Source organism: Sylvia atricapilla, chromosome 3 (assembly GCF_009819655.1).
Source record: "Sylvia atricapilla isolate bSylAtr1 chromosome 3, bSylAtr1.pri, whole genome shotgun sequence".
In the NCBI taxonomy this organism is placed as follows: domain Eukaryota; kingdom Metazoa; phylum Chordata; class Aves; order Passeriformes; family Sylviidae; genus Sylvia; species Sylvia atricapilla.
In genome coordinates this window covers 67,150,658-67,164,507 of record NC_089142.1, presented here as the reverse complement: position 1 = coordinate 67,164,507, position 13,850 = coordinate 67,150,658, and the positions used below count along the sequence as shown (strand labels likewise).

Below are 13,850 nucleotides of genomic sequence, written 5' to 3'. Positions count from 1 at the left end.
TGTCATGTTTTTTGTGCTGGTTATAAGCAGCCGACTGACCTGCTGGACTTGGGCACACTCCTGACTGTCTACTAACGTGTCAGCCAGAGATTTTATTGCCCTTTAATTCCCCCTTGAGAAGGGTGACCTCAGTGTTTTCTGTGACCAAGGTTTCCGTCTCAGTTTTTCCAAATTGTTCTCTCTGTGGTGAAAACCCTGCAGTGACTGTATCACCCATTTTTAATGTTCGGCCACACTGCAGCAGAAATCCTGTGGTTAACTTTGCAGAATTACCATATTGGTGGTGATGGCTGATATTGCATCACATAACCCCAGGCAGCCATCCAGAGCTCAGTGTTTCCCATGCTTACCAAGCCAAAGGGATTCACTGCTTGCACAGAAGGACCAAGCCTTGCAGAAAGAAGCAAAGGGTGCAGACATGGACCACAGGCTTGGTTCTGCGTGGGATGGAGCTAGAAGAGTGTTGTGGTGAACAACTTTCATCCAGCACCTTGGAGAGGCTGCAATGTGGACATGGCCTCTGCCCCCTCTGCGGCTGGAAAGAATACCTGGTAAAATTCTGAAGGATTCAATCACACCTAATTTCAGATGAAATCCAGGACAAATGTCCATGCAACACAATGTGACGCTAACGTGAGAAATTGTTCTGATAGTAAAGAAAAAGGAAAAGAAAAAAAGAAAAAAAAAAAAAAAAAGAAAGAAACAAACAAAAAAGCATCAGAGTAGACAGAAGTACAGGTTTGAAAACAATAGTAATGGCTATTAAAATATGCGGTAAATATTTTCTTTTCAACCTGAAGACAGATAGTAATAAAAGGTTTTAATTAACAATAATTTATTTTTAAAAATCTTGGCATTAAAAAAAATCAAGTAGTACACTTTAAGTATTTGGAGCTACTGTTTGCATACCTGGAAGCAGGTTTTTACTGTGATGCTAGCCCAGATGTGACTGCTTCTGCTTTATTTAGTTACATCAATGTATTTCAGCTCAGACAGTAGCTGAAAACATTTCAACAATGATAAAACAGGCAATTACATTTTCATCTTTAGTCAATGAATTAAAAACAAGGATTAGATGTAAAAATTATTACTGAGTGCACTGTGAGGAAAACAGTCACTGACTAAAATAAGCAATGCTTTAGTTTAGATGGAAAAATACACATGGTAACTGTTTTCCCCTTACAGTTATGACATACTTAAGGTATGCTTTATTTTATTTATGCTTTTTGTAATTTTTAACTGAGTTCCAGATTTCCCCCACAGAATACCTGAAATTTATAAAGCTACATGGAAAAGTAAAGGTCAAAGTTTCATGAAGTGAGATCATAACTAATTATTATATTTTCCTGCTGAACTAATCAGTTTTAAATTAACTGACCCCAGCGTGGATTTCTTCTTCACAGCCTAAGAGGGCTTTTATGCCTTGGGGAGCAGCTTCACTGTGAATCCTCTCCCAGCTGCTTGTTTCCAGTACCTTCATGCCTTCTTCCACATGGTTTCAGCTTCTGGCTCCTGGAGTGGTTGCTGCTGGGCAGGGAGTGGCTGGTGGGCTGGGAAGGGGAGCTGGTGGGTGGGATGTGGTTCTGGCTCTGGGCTCAGCACGGAGGTGGTTGTTTGGTCAGTGAATTCGGCATCTGACCTCAGTCAGCAGAGCGAAGAGGGCCACCCTCACATCCCTCGTGTGGGTGGAAGAGCCAGCCATAGCTTTTAACCAGGTAGTGCAAATAATTGCAGTGATGTGGCAAGAGATGCTTCAGTGCAACCAAGCCAACAGTGACTGAAGGTGTTTATCTTGATGGATGAGTGTCACCATGTGTGTTCTCCTGTGTCATGCTTGTTGGGCTTAGGCAGCTCTGGGTATCCCTGGCTGTGCTGCCCATCACCTTTATTCATTGGGTAGACCAGAAATGTACGTGCTGCAGTTCTGGAGAATGTGAAGTAGCTTTTTCCCACTTTTGCACACTCATTTCTGAACTACCTTGACAATAATCATAAATGAAATTGAAACTGCTTTCTGAATCACCTGCTTCAAAACACCGTCCTGATGACTTTCAAAAAACCAAATTGCTTCTCTGAAAATAGAAGCCCTCACTGAAATAGCAAGTAACAGGAAAAGAGTAGTCAGGCCTCATTAGAACTGATGATAGACAGAATTTCAGAATTTATGTCTGTATACGCACAGACAGAAACATAGTAGGAAAGATAAAACTATTAAAAAAAGTCAGTTTCCAGATACTTTGCAAACACGTTTCCTTAAATCACTGGATGAACTTTGCTATGCTTTTTAAGTTGCTATGGCTTCTTAGCCCATCCCGTAAAATTTGACAGATATTATCTCGGGCTGACAAACCACACAGCAGATTGAAAATCCCCTTTGTGTCATTTCCTGTGAGATAATTCTGAAGAAGCAGCTCACGCATGCAGCCTCTCTGTGTGCAGGCAGCCTGGCGTAGCTCCCCGGGAAAGGTGACACCTGTCTGACATAATGTTTGGAGAGTGACGAACATTGCAGGGGACACTCTGGTGCTTTTATAATTAAGAGCAGACCAGAAAAAGGCTTTAATGCTGGGAGAAGACTAGACAGTCTCCTCAGAGAGAAGACAGCTAATCTGCTGGTCTCTGCTGTGCACTAGGCAAGGAACTGAGATGATTGTATGTCCTTCCTTAATGCTTGTGTTTTGTTGTTGCTAATCTTTCCCTCCCTAAAGCTGATGCCTGTGGGACACATCTGGGAAGACAGGATCATCAGGTTTAAAGGAACATAAATACCTGCTAAAATGGCACTGGCCAGCTCAATTTCTAGCAAAGCAGCACCACCACACTCCAGAAAAGTTTCTGCAGCAGGAGTGGAAGTGCACCAGAACAAGATGGATTTTTTCTGCAAGCTGGGCTATGGTAAGCAGGATATCTGCAAAGTGCTGGAGAACCTGGGCCAAGAGGCGCTGGAGGATGATGTGCTGAAAGAGTTGATTCGGATGGGGAGCAAACCTCAGGCTCTGGAGAGCCAGACTCAGCCTTCCCAGCTCAAGCTGGTTGCCCGTGGATCGTGTAGCACCACCCTGGGGCTGAAGTGTCTTGGAGAAGATGGAAGTGATTCCTCCGATTCCTTGAGACCCATTGTGATCGATGGCAGCAATGTTGCAATGAGGTAAGCTCTGCTTCCTGAAAGGCATCTCTCTTCCTCTGAAGCTTTGAATCTTAAAACTGATGGCTGGAAGAGTGTTTTTCCTTCAGGTGAGGGGTGCACTGATGTATTTGATGTATGAACTATTGTTTACTCCTGTTCTTTGGCTGATGCACAGCTTTTAAGGTCCAAATGTCTTGATGCCCATAAATATGCACGTCACATGCAATTGCTGGCTCACTCTGCATTCTGGCCTTTTATAAGGCAATCTCTGTCCACTCTTTGTGGAAGTGTCTCTCCCTTTGAGCTCACCATTAAATTACCTCCCCTTTTCAAATGGGCACCTAAAACCTGAGATGTTTCCAGGGAAAATCTGATGAACAGATAGACTATCGAACTAATCTAAGGAGAGGGGAAATAAAGTCAGGTGTCTGTAGTTTCTAAAAAATATCACAGTTGTATTGCTTTGGCTTGCAAGTAAACTCCAAAAATGTTCCTAGCTTATGTAATTGTTGCTTTTCAATTTGGCTTCTGTTTAGGAAAATATCAAGGAATTGATAGTTGACTTGTATTGAATAGATTCCTTTCCTCCTTAGTCTTTCTGTTTCTGGGAAATGTCACATCAACCCATGCTGGCCAATTACATTTCCTGAGCAGTGCCCTGGCACTGTGAAAGCCCTCTTACATGCCAGGGGAGCCTGGCATGTCCCTGTGGATGGGATGTCCAAAGACAGAAGTGTGTTGGCCTCTGTTTATCCAAGCAATACAGAGCCAAGAGTCCAGGGTGCACTGGCTATCCATCTGTTTTCTCTGTTAACTTCCCTGTCCACTCAGCAGGGCCAAGCCCATCCCTGCAGGCTGGGACAGGGCAAAAAAAGGCTTCCTCCTTCTGTTAGCTGTCCTGTGAAATGAGATGAGACCATATCCCCTCTGGTTAGAGAGAAAAGTCGCCAAGACAGCTTACAAGGAATAGGAAATACACAACAGAGCAAACTTGTTTGGCCTTGTCTGGGCCATGAGCTTGGTAGCCAGGTGTTAGGATCTCCTGCCCTGTTTTACCTCTTCTCCCAAACCCCTCCTCAGGGTGTCTTTCTTGCCTCTCTGCACAAGAACTGAGCAGCCACTCAGGCAGTGTGTCTGAGCTGATCACTCACCCTTTCATTGTGCCGGGGTCACTATTATCCATGATGGGCCATGGGCTCTGTTCTCAGCTCTCCTGGCACAGCAGCTTTAACTTTCATAAAGGCAAACGTTTTACAGCTCTTCTCAGACATCCCAGCCTCTGTCTTGATAATGACTGTGTGGATGATGGAGGAGGCTATTGAGCTTGTCAGTTCAGCTGGTACTGAAAAGGCACAGCCTGGAAGGAGCAGCCTTCCTTTCCTGGATGCCTTTCCAAGTGGTGCTGAATGGCATTTGCTTTGGCCAATGGGGTCAGTGCTTTCAGCATCCTTGCTTTAATTTTTCTGGTTTGCTGCCGTCAGACAGAGAAGGACTGTTTGCAGATGTCAGGGGAAAGGGATGTTAAGTTCCCTTGCTGGGGAAATCTCCACCATCATCAACACCAGCAACCGCAAAGTGCAGCAGGAGCAGCAGTTTAAGAATGAAACAATCAAGAAGTTAGAGCTTCAAGTGGCAGCTGTCTGTGTGGAGAAAAATATCTCAAGCATGTGTATTTATATCTTAGGATTGGTGTTTCTGGAGCATTTGGGAGTTGGCACTGAGGGCCCACTGTAGAGTGCAAGCTTTTGGAAAGGATATATATGCCCCAGGGTAACAAAGCAACTGACTCAGCAGTGTCCAACCATCAGTCAGCCTACCCAGAGAAGCTGAATGGAAAATAACCTTGCCTTCAGCCAGTCTCACTCATCAAACATCTCAGTACACTTTGTGTTTCCATCAGATGTACTGAGAAGTTTGCCGCCTGCCAGCTTATCCATGGGAAGTTTAGCAAAGCTGGTGGAAAAATACATGGAATTGTGTAAATAGGAAAATGGAACTGTCATAACTATATTCACTGCACAGTAAAGAGGCTGCTATCTCCACTAGTGCTTGCACTTACACATAGTTTTAAAGCTGTGGTAGCTACAGAGCCTATTCCTAGGCCTTTCTGACAAAGCTTTGGCCGATGCTCTGTCATGACCAGGTGGAGATGGAGCCATTTGCAGTTTTCACAAGAAGCTGGTTTGCCTAAAATTCCTCTCCAAGGACTTGGAATGGCACAATTTAAAAAGGACTTGCTGCATGCTAATGATTGATTAACTGCTGGAGTCACAGAGATGCCAAATTGCTACTTCATTTTCTGAGAGATGGGCCCTGCTGGTCTGTGACCCAAGTGCAGTGTACCCTCTTGCTGGCAGGAGGGAGAGATGAGACTGAGTTATGACGGATCATGGATGGTTTATGCTCCACAGACTCTGTGGTTGCATGGGAAAGGTGACTGACAGGAGCCAGTCTGTGCCCAGGGAGGGGGGATGGAAAGCTCTGCTCCATTGCACAGCAGTGCCTGGGGTTTGGTGTGGACATGCAGCTCCACACAAGTACACACTCGTTCACATGTAGCAGCATAGCAGCAGCTGGATTAGGTGATAATGCTGAGGAGCAGTTCCAGGTGCCTCTTCTTCCTTGTTCCACTCAGCCTTTTGGCTGATCCACTTGTGCTTGAGGACTTTACTTTCTGCATTGGGGTACGCCTAAAACTGCCTTCCTAAAGCTCACAGGATTATATATACAAGTTGTCAATATTTAAGAAAGCTGTTGTTGATCTTTGAGTCGTGCCATCAAAGATGTTCCTGGACTGCCTTTTAAAGGCAGTTATCTGAAAAAGTCACCCAAACTTCCAATTCAACAGTCCAGGTGATGTTATGAATGTGCTGGGAAGATCCTATCCTTTAAAATCAAACAAAACAGTTGTTCTAAAATGGAGATTAGATATGTTAAACACTTCAGACCATTTATTATTGCTAAAGGTTTTAAATTAGTTCCTACTGCCTTAGTAGCTCTTAATAGGCAACCAATTTTCTTCCTGCAGTTGTGCTATTTTTCATCTGTGGTCACCATTTCAGGACAGAAACTTTAATTTGGTATAAAATGGAGCTTTGGTTATGACGCTGGTGTAGACAGATCCTAGAGATGAATCCCTGGGGAGTGGTGGTGGTGAGAGACTCATTTAAGGCTGTGGCATCACCCTTGCCTGGTCTGTCGGTGCAGGTGGGTGCAGCAGCCAGGAGAGTCACTCACAAGAGCTTTTTGCAGAGGTGAAAGCCTGAGCAAGACTGGCAATGTTATACAGAAAAGTCAAAGTGCAAGGATGAGTATTCTGTAGAGGCTGTGAAAGCATTTATCCCTTTAGGACTTTGGGTACAGTTTATTTTAGCTTCCTTGTGCAGAGGTAGTTAACAAACTACTTTCCTTTACACATACACTGCACTGTAATCAAATTTTAGATAAGTGAATGCCAAGCAGGAGGAACTTTCAGAGAAGGTGAGAGATTTAGAAGGATGTCACACCTAATTGTTTTCCTTGAGGTTATTTTCTGTCTTATGCTGCATATGGAATTCTTCAGAACCCACCTTGCTGGCACTTCTAGAACACTTAGGGCTTTCCTACCTCTCTGTGCAATGAAGAAAATATCCATCAACTAGAACAAGATAAAAGTGGGTCTGAGGTGCCTGTGGCCAACCCCACTGATGTCTTGTCCCTTTTTTAGTTCTCTGTATTTCCTACCCTGCCTCTTACAGTTTTCCTTCCCCCGTATTTTGTCTCATGTTTCCAAAAAAGATCACCAGTGGAGCGCCTTGTGATTACACCTGCAGCCACTTCAGCCATTAAAATATCTCACGGCCCTGTTACCACAGAAGAGAATTCCCACGTTTTGTTTCTCACAGGAGAGCCTCATGGGTTTCTGCTTGTGCAGGAAGAAGCTCTCACTCCTCAAATCTTTTTCAGACAGGCATGTGAAGGGTTTGACAAGGCCTAAGGTCTTGCTGGTACTTTAGATCTGGAACTTTAGAACTTTATCCAGATAAAGATGGAAGGAAAAGGCTTGGGTCAGAGAAATGGGGGAGAAGGATACCTCCGTTTTAAAGTATCCAAACTGTTTCAGATGAATCTTTGGCTCTGCTGGAGGGGGTGTTTGGATCTGTCCCACCAAGACACCCAGGTTGTTTTCTTGGAAACTGGTGAACGACACAAAAGCTGTTTATTTTGCCTTTTCATTACTGGCTCAGTTAAAGAGAACTCTAAGCTTCATAAAAGCTTTGCCTCATCATCCTCTCTCTTTCTTTATAGTCATGGAAACAAGGAGGTGTTCTCCTGCTGGGGGATCCAGCTGGCAGTGGATTGGTTTCGAGAGAGGGGGCACACTTACATCAAGGTTTTTGTCCCACTCTGGAGAAAGGAACCCCCTCGACAAGACAGCCCCATTGCAGGTAGGTCACCATCCATCTGGCAACCATTAGGTGCAGTTTGGAGACAGAGCGGGCGTGAAGAACCCAGTACAGTTTTTTTTCCCCCTGTAAAGACAAGCACAGTGCAAGTTGTGTCAGGCTTCCCTCGCTTACATGAGTCATTAATTCATTGCCCCATTCAGTGCTCCTGGCCAGCAGCTAAAACTGCTTACAAGGCTTTGTAACACTGCTTTAAACCTTCTGCTTAACAAGCACAAGGTGCTGCCAAGCTGAGTTAAAGAAGGAGTTTGTCAGCTTGCAGTGACTCTACGGAGCTTTTGAGGTGTGCCAGGAGACAGTGATGTTCATTACTGAATTACTATTATCTGTCAGCCTGGTACCCAGCACAGACGTGGTTCCAGGGTTGCTCTTCCAGGAGAAGAAAATACATCAGCAGAAGTCTGTGGAGGGGAGTGAGACTCGGTTTGTCTGGAAATAGATCAGGGAGGTTTGTGCCAGCAGCTTGGTGTCTGCAAATGAGGCAGATCTGCCTTCCTGCAGACCGGGTATGGCAAGAGGTCAGAGTGTCCTCAACAGCAGCAAAAGAAGTTTATTTATGTATTTTATCTCCAGGTAAAGCTTACATCAGGGCTGGTTATGAGCCTTCTGGCATCTGGCAGGGTAAAAAGGGTACTGCAGGGACTCTGGTGTAGAATTCAAGGTGTTCTTTTAGAGATAAGAAATAAAAGTCAAAAAAGGGTGTCTCAAAATGTGCAGGTTGATGTTTTTGTAAGAGACTTAATTTTCAAGTTGCCAAATAGCCACCAGGTATCACTGCATCTGAAAATTGTATCATGAGTTTCCTAAAGTGCTGAAATATCTTTAGATTCCTGTAGGTTTCTAGCAGACGATTGAGACCTGGTCATTATTAATTAATTGAGTTCTCCTTTATTTTTATTAATTAATTGAGTTCTCCTTTATTTTTTGCTTCCCTCATCTACTTCTGCCAATCCCCCCACCAGATCAGCACATTCTTGGGGAGCTGGAAAAGCAATCGGTCCTGGTCTACACACCCTCTCGGAAGGTGAAAGGCAAGAGGGTGGTTTGCTACGACGATCGCTACATAGTGAAAGTTGCTTATGAGAAAGACGGAGTCATTGTTTCCAACGACCACTACCGGGATCTGCAAAATGAAAACCCCGAGTGGAAATGGTTTATTGAGCAGCGACTACTCATGTACTCTTTTGTCAGTAACAGGTAAGAGATGGATGGTGTTACACAATCTAGAGTTTAAGCATTATGTGCCAAATCAGCTCCAGCATCAGAATACCTCTCTCCAGTAGCAGAACACATGAGCCTTTTTATGAAAGGAATTTACTGCAGCTTTTCTTATCTTGTTTCATGAGTTTTCTACTCTCTCAGCTTTGGTCTTAAAACCTCCCATGTCACTTTTCTATGAACCTTTCTACTTGAATGGCAGCATTAGTGACTGACTTTGCTTCTTTCCAATCCAATTTGTAATGTTAAACCAAGGGTTGGTATCTTTTAACTTCTATTTCTTGTAAGAAGTGGAATTCAATCCATGAGAGGAGTCTGCCTGGCAGTATTTTTAATTCCACTACACAACAAAATAGGACTTTTCCCTGTGTTTCTAGCAATCATAGCTTGCTAGAAGAGACAAGAATCTGGTCTCTCTGGCCCTTCACCATCCCTGTTGAGAGAAGGGTTTCATTCAGGCACTTGCACCACTCTTGCAAGGCTGAGCTGAGTGCTCCTCGTTCTGTTCATATTAACCTCTCCTCTCTCCTGAGTTTCCCAATAGCTGAGGTGTCCAGGGGAAGTGCACTTCACTGAGACATGCACTGTGCACAGACATGTGCTTGCATCTATGACTTCTTTTACTTTTTCAGGTTTATGCCTCCTGATGACCCATTAGGCCGGCATGGACCTACCTTAAGTAACTTCCTCAGCAAAAAGCCAGTGCTTCCTGAAAGAAAATGGCAGCCTTGCCCTTACGGTGGGTTTCTCCCCATGCTGTGAACTGCCCTCTTCCTCCCAGCTGTGCTCCCCTCAGCTAGGGGCCACTGCCACATGCTGTCCTGCTTTGTGTGGTAGGGACTGGGGTTGGGGCTGCTCAAAGGTGTGATGCTTCTTTCCCCTCCTGCTCAAGTGGCTCCAGCCTCAGCAAAGGCGGCAGATGTTTCCATCCTTGCCTGCACACAGCACCCACAGGCACCGTGGCTGTGCTGACCATCCTGCCCACACACACTTCTCACTTTGTGGAGGGGATTATGCTGCAGCACTTGGGAATGGCCATCAAAACACTTTCCCTCTCTCCCCTCCCAACAGCCCCGTAGCAATGTGCAGGTTTCTCAGAGGTAAATCTCTGTGCCATTTTTTAAAGCAGCCTCTTGTAGCAGCAGGCCTCCCAGCCCACCGAGTGCAGGAACTGAAACATGAATATCAGACACTTTCAAAATAGCAGAGACTTCCTTTGGCTGCTGCTTCACCCTGCTATTAATATCAGCAATATTTAAATCTGGAGTCTACAGTACTGAGTTTGAAAATAGTGCTTCCCCTTTTTTCTGTGTTCATCACACACCTAGTGCTGGGGAGAAGTGATGTGTGCATTAAGTGGTGTTGGTGCTACTGACAACTTCCTGAACTGACTTGTTTTTATTCTTTCAGGTAAAAAATGCACCTATGGCAATAAATGCAAATTTTACCATCCAGAGAGACAACATCAAGCTCAGCTTTCAGTTGCTGATGAGCTCAGGGCCAAAACAAAGGTCCCGTTAGCCCTGGGGAAAGAGGAGGAGAGGTGGTCACTGTACGCAGCCAGAGGAGAGCCTGCAGCCCGCGGTGCCTGCACAGAAACTCTGCGGGAAGCCAGCGGCTGCTCTGGGCCTTCCCGCTGCCCAGGCAGGTCCCCGGGGAGCTGCTCTGAGCACACATTCCGTGCCTGGGTCGGCAGTCCTGGCCCTGACCCGGGGCCGGACCAGCGCTTGCCACAGCGGGAGTCGCTCCTGGAGAAGATGGCAGCAGTGTCCATCGGCGACGACACCTACGGCTGCAACTGGTCCTTGTGCACCTCTGAGGACAGGGGCGTCGTGGACAGCCTGTCACCCTCTCACCCCTGCGCTGGCCTCAGGCACAAACTGTTCTCCCTTCATCACCCTCAGAGCTTGGAGCACCCCGGCTCACCCAGGTGCCCTTTCCAGCCGAGAGCGCTCCCACCTGCGCAAGGCGGGATGTGCCCGGAGGAGAGCTGGGCTCAGGAGCGCCGTGCTGTGCACGGAACAGGGCACAGGAGCAGCTCCATCCCTCGTGGTGCTCAGCACAAACGGGCCCTGGAGAGCCAGCACCCTGTTCTGCTGCAGTGCACAGCTCTGTCCCCTGGCAGGGTGCCCCTGTACAGCGAGCGGCAGCTGCAGCAGCACCGCTGTTTCCCCGGGCAGCCCTCAGGGCAGCCCTTCCCGCTGGATTGCAGCGATGGAACGGGCTCGTTTCAGAAAGCCCATGCTTACCCCAGTGCCTCTTACAGAGACTACTGGCCCATCCCAGCTGCAAGGCCACCCTCTGCCCAGCAGATAGACATGCACAGGGAGCTGTGCTCCCCTTATCCTTACAGTGTCATGAGCCAGGTCATGACTATGTACCCCGGTATCCAGGATAAGGGGACTAGAGCACCTCCCCCATGAAGCCAGGCTAGGGAAGTTGGGGCTATTCAGCTTGGAGAAGAGAAGGTTGCATAGAGACCTCATAGAAACCTTCCAGTATCTGAAGGGAGCCTACAAGGAAGCCAAAGTGGGACACTTAACCAGGAATTCTAGTGATAAGACAGAGGAGGATGGCTTCAAACTGAGAGCGGGTAGGTTTAGATTGGATTTTAGGATGAAATTCTTACTTGTGTGGGTGGTGAACTAGAGCAGGTTTCTCAGAGAAGTTGTGGATGCCCTGTCCCTGGAAGTGTTTAAGGCCAAGTTGGGTGGGGTCCTGAGCAATTTGTCTAGTGAAAGGTGTCAATGTCACCCCATGGCAGCAGGGGTGTTGGAACTGGATGATCTTTTAGGTCCCTTCCAACTCAAACAATTCTGTGATGGTATGAGATTGCCTGCTGGACTTTAATGATTCAAAAACGCAAAAACTTGTGAAACTTCCAGAGCAAACCATTCCCTATAAGCACAAGTCCTAGGAGAAGAAGATGCTATTCTGAGGCTTAACGAAGTGTTTTTAGAGGCCGTTATGACAAGGGTTACAGCTGCTCCAGGAATACGATTGTAAGCATCAAGTCAAGGCAAAGTCTGTCATCCGCAGCAGTGGGATTGCATTCCGCCTCCCCTGAAAGAGAACGGGAGGGCTCAGGGTTACTGGGCTGTCAGCATTTGAACCTCCCTGGTGACTGGATTCAGGATGGCACAGATTTTCATTACTGCCCTGAAACACTAGACATGTTTTCCGTCCCAGCCTACTGTTCAACTTCTGTAAAAGAACCGTGCTCCCAGTCAAGGGTTCTCCCATCACCTGCCTGTCACTCCTTGCTCCGCCAGCACAGAAGATGATCTGGCCTGTTCCCCTAGCCCAGGGCTGTGCTCTCTGCTAGAAGGCAGCTTGGGATCCCCGTCGTTACCTGATTCAAGCCCAACCCGCTGTCAGTGAGCGGTCAAAGCTACATCTCGGGCTTCTAAAGAATGCTGAGAACACACAGAACCGCCAGCAGGGAGGTGGAGGTGCGCCAGAGCACCTGAAGGAAGACACAGGTACATTTCTCAGAAAAGGGATACCCAGTGTAAATCAAATCAAGGAAGTCATCTTCAGTGTAAGTCCTGGTGTGGACTGAGGGCTTCGGGTTGGTAATTAAAAATATCCAGAAGTTCATGATGCTAAAGAGAAAAAAACCAAAACAAACAACAACAACAAAACCAACCAATCAAACAAACAAAAACCCCCAACAACAAAGCCACAAAACTTGAAAGTGTCTCCTGTATTGATCAAGGAATCTATTATTGACTTTACCCTTAATTACCAAATGTGGCCCCCATAATGCAATTATACAGTAAACTATGTTCTGTTAGGACATGTTGGATTTTTCAGTAAGCTGTAAAGCTGCTAATATCTCCCTGCATTATTCCACCAAATGCTTCAGGTTCAAAATAATAAGGTTGATCCAGAAGGGTTTTGGCATTGTACCAAAGTTTAAGTATGTCAGTATGACATGTTTTAAAAATGCTTTAACATATTATGAAATGTTCATCTATAACCCATTGTTCTCAATAATGTCTTCTTTATTTCCTGGGTTTTACTTAAGTGGTGGAGGGTTTTGAAGTTATTTTATTTAGTTTTTGGTTTGGTTGCTTTTTACCCCAGTCCTTTTAGAACTGATGCTTCAACATTCAGGTGGGATTTTCAAGCTCTCTGACCCTGCAGTATCTCATTTCTCTGAAGTGCAGTGTTGTCAGTTACAGGCAGGAATTAAATATGGTCCTTGATGAGAAGCTGGAATTCTGTTGCTTTCACGAAGGTAGCAGTAATTTACCCTTAGTGATGTTATCACACAATGCATTTTTTGAAAGCAATGATAGTTTGACCTCTTTCCCTTTGGAAACCACCACCAGATCTTTTTGTTGGTTTGGTTTTTTTTTTTTAAATTTGGGGTGGTTTTCTTTGGGTTTTTGTTTGATTTCTTGGTTTTTGGTTTTTTTTGTGATGGTGTTTAAAGAATCTGCAGAAAATAAGTGCCCTGTATCTGTTCAATTTCATCTGCCCCTGTGGTTGGCTCCAAGAAACAGCAATTTGGATTTTGGAGGTATGACTGACATCCACAGAACACAACAGTTTTTTCCATATGTCCTATGGATTGTTGGAATGGCTTATAAATTTATCCACTACATACTACATAAGGGTTAGAAGTTGTCTGAAAATAAAACTATGGAAAAAATTATCCCTGATATGCCTCAAAAAGTACTGGAGACAAAGTGTGATGCTGAGTGGAAAAAAACCTTCCACCCACTCAAACAAAGCAAGTCCCAAATGGCAGCACTCAGAAAACACACACAGAGGAGTGGAGCAGGATGTAACTGTACATGTCAACATTCATTTTTTTGTCTGGCATGCATGTTACATATTTCAATACACAAAGCATTGAAAATTCCATAGGAATTTGGCACACTGCCTTTATATGGTGCCCATGGCTTGCTGGAGACATACATAAACTTTTCTCCTTTTCCTTTGAGGATGTACAGGAATTTGGTGGTTGTTCAAAACCCTGACAATGTCTAATAATTTTTTTTCTTTTCATTTCTGTCATATTTACTGAGGAATCTTTTTGTAAAATATAT

General features: G+C 45.3%; 1 protein-coding gene across 1 annotated transcript; it reads left to right on the top strand.

Annotated features, from left to right (window-relative positions):
- Positions 1-2,766: 2,766 nt before the first annotated feature.
- Positions 2,767-12,624, top strand: ZC3H12D (zinc finger CCCH-type containing 12D). The gene is made up of 5 exons (XM_066315655.1): positions 2,767-3,148; positions 7,415-7,554; positions 8,535-8,769; positions 9,423-9,529; positions 10,201-12,624. The coding sequence occupies exons 1-5, from the start codon at positions 2,778-2,780 to the stop codon at positions 11,211-11,213; spliced, it is 1,866 nt and encodes a 621-aa protein (XP_066171752.1). The 5' UTR covers positions 2,767-2,777; the 3' UTR covers positions 11,214-12,624.
- Positions 12,625-13,850: the final 1,226 nt, after the last annotated feature.

Excerpts from the sequence above, each read along its gene's own strand:
- ZC3H12D (XM_066315655.1), top strand. The coding sequence starts at position 2,778 with ATGGCACTGGCCAGCTCAATTTCTAGCAAAGCAGCACCACCACACTCC. Across the intron at positions 8,770-9,422 it reads TACTCTTTTGTCAGTAACAG|GTTTATGCCTCCTGATGACC; the intron begins GTAAGAGATGGA and ends TTACTTTTTCAG. Across the intron at positions 9,530-10,200 it reads ATGGCAGCCTTGCCCTTACG|GTAAAAAATGCACCTATGGC; the intron begins GTGGGTTTCTCC and ends TTATTCTTTCAG.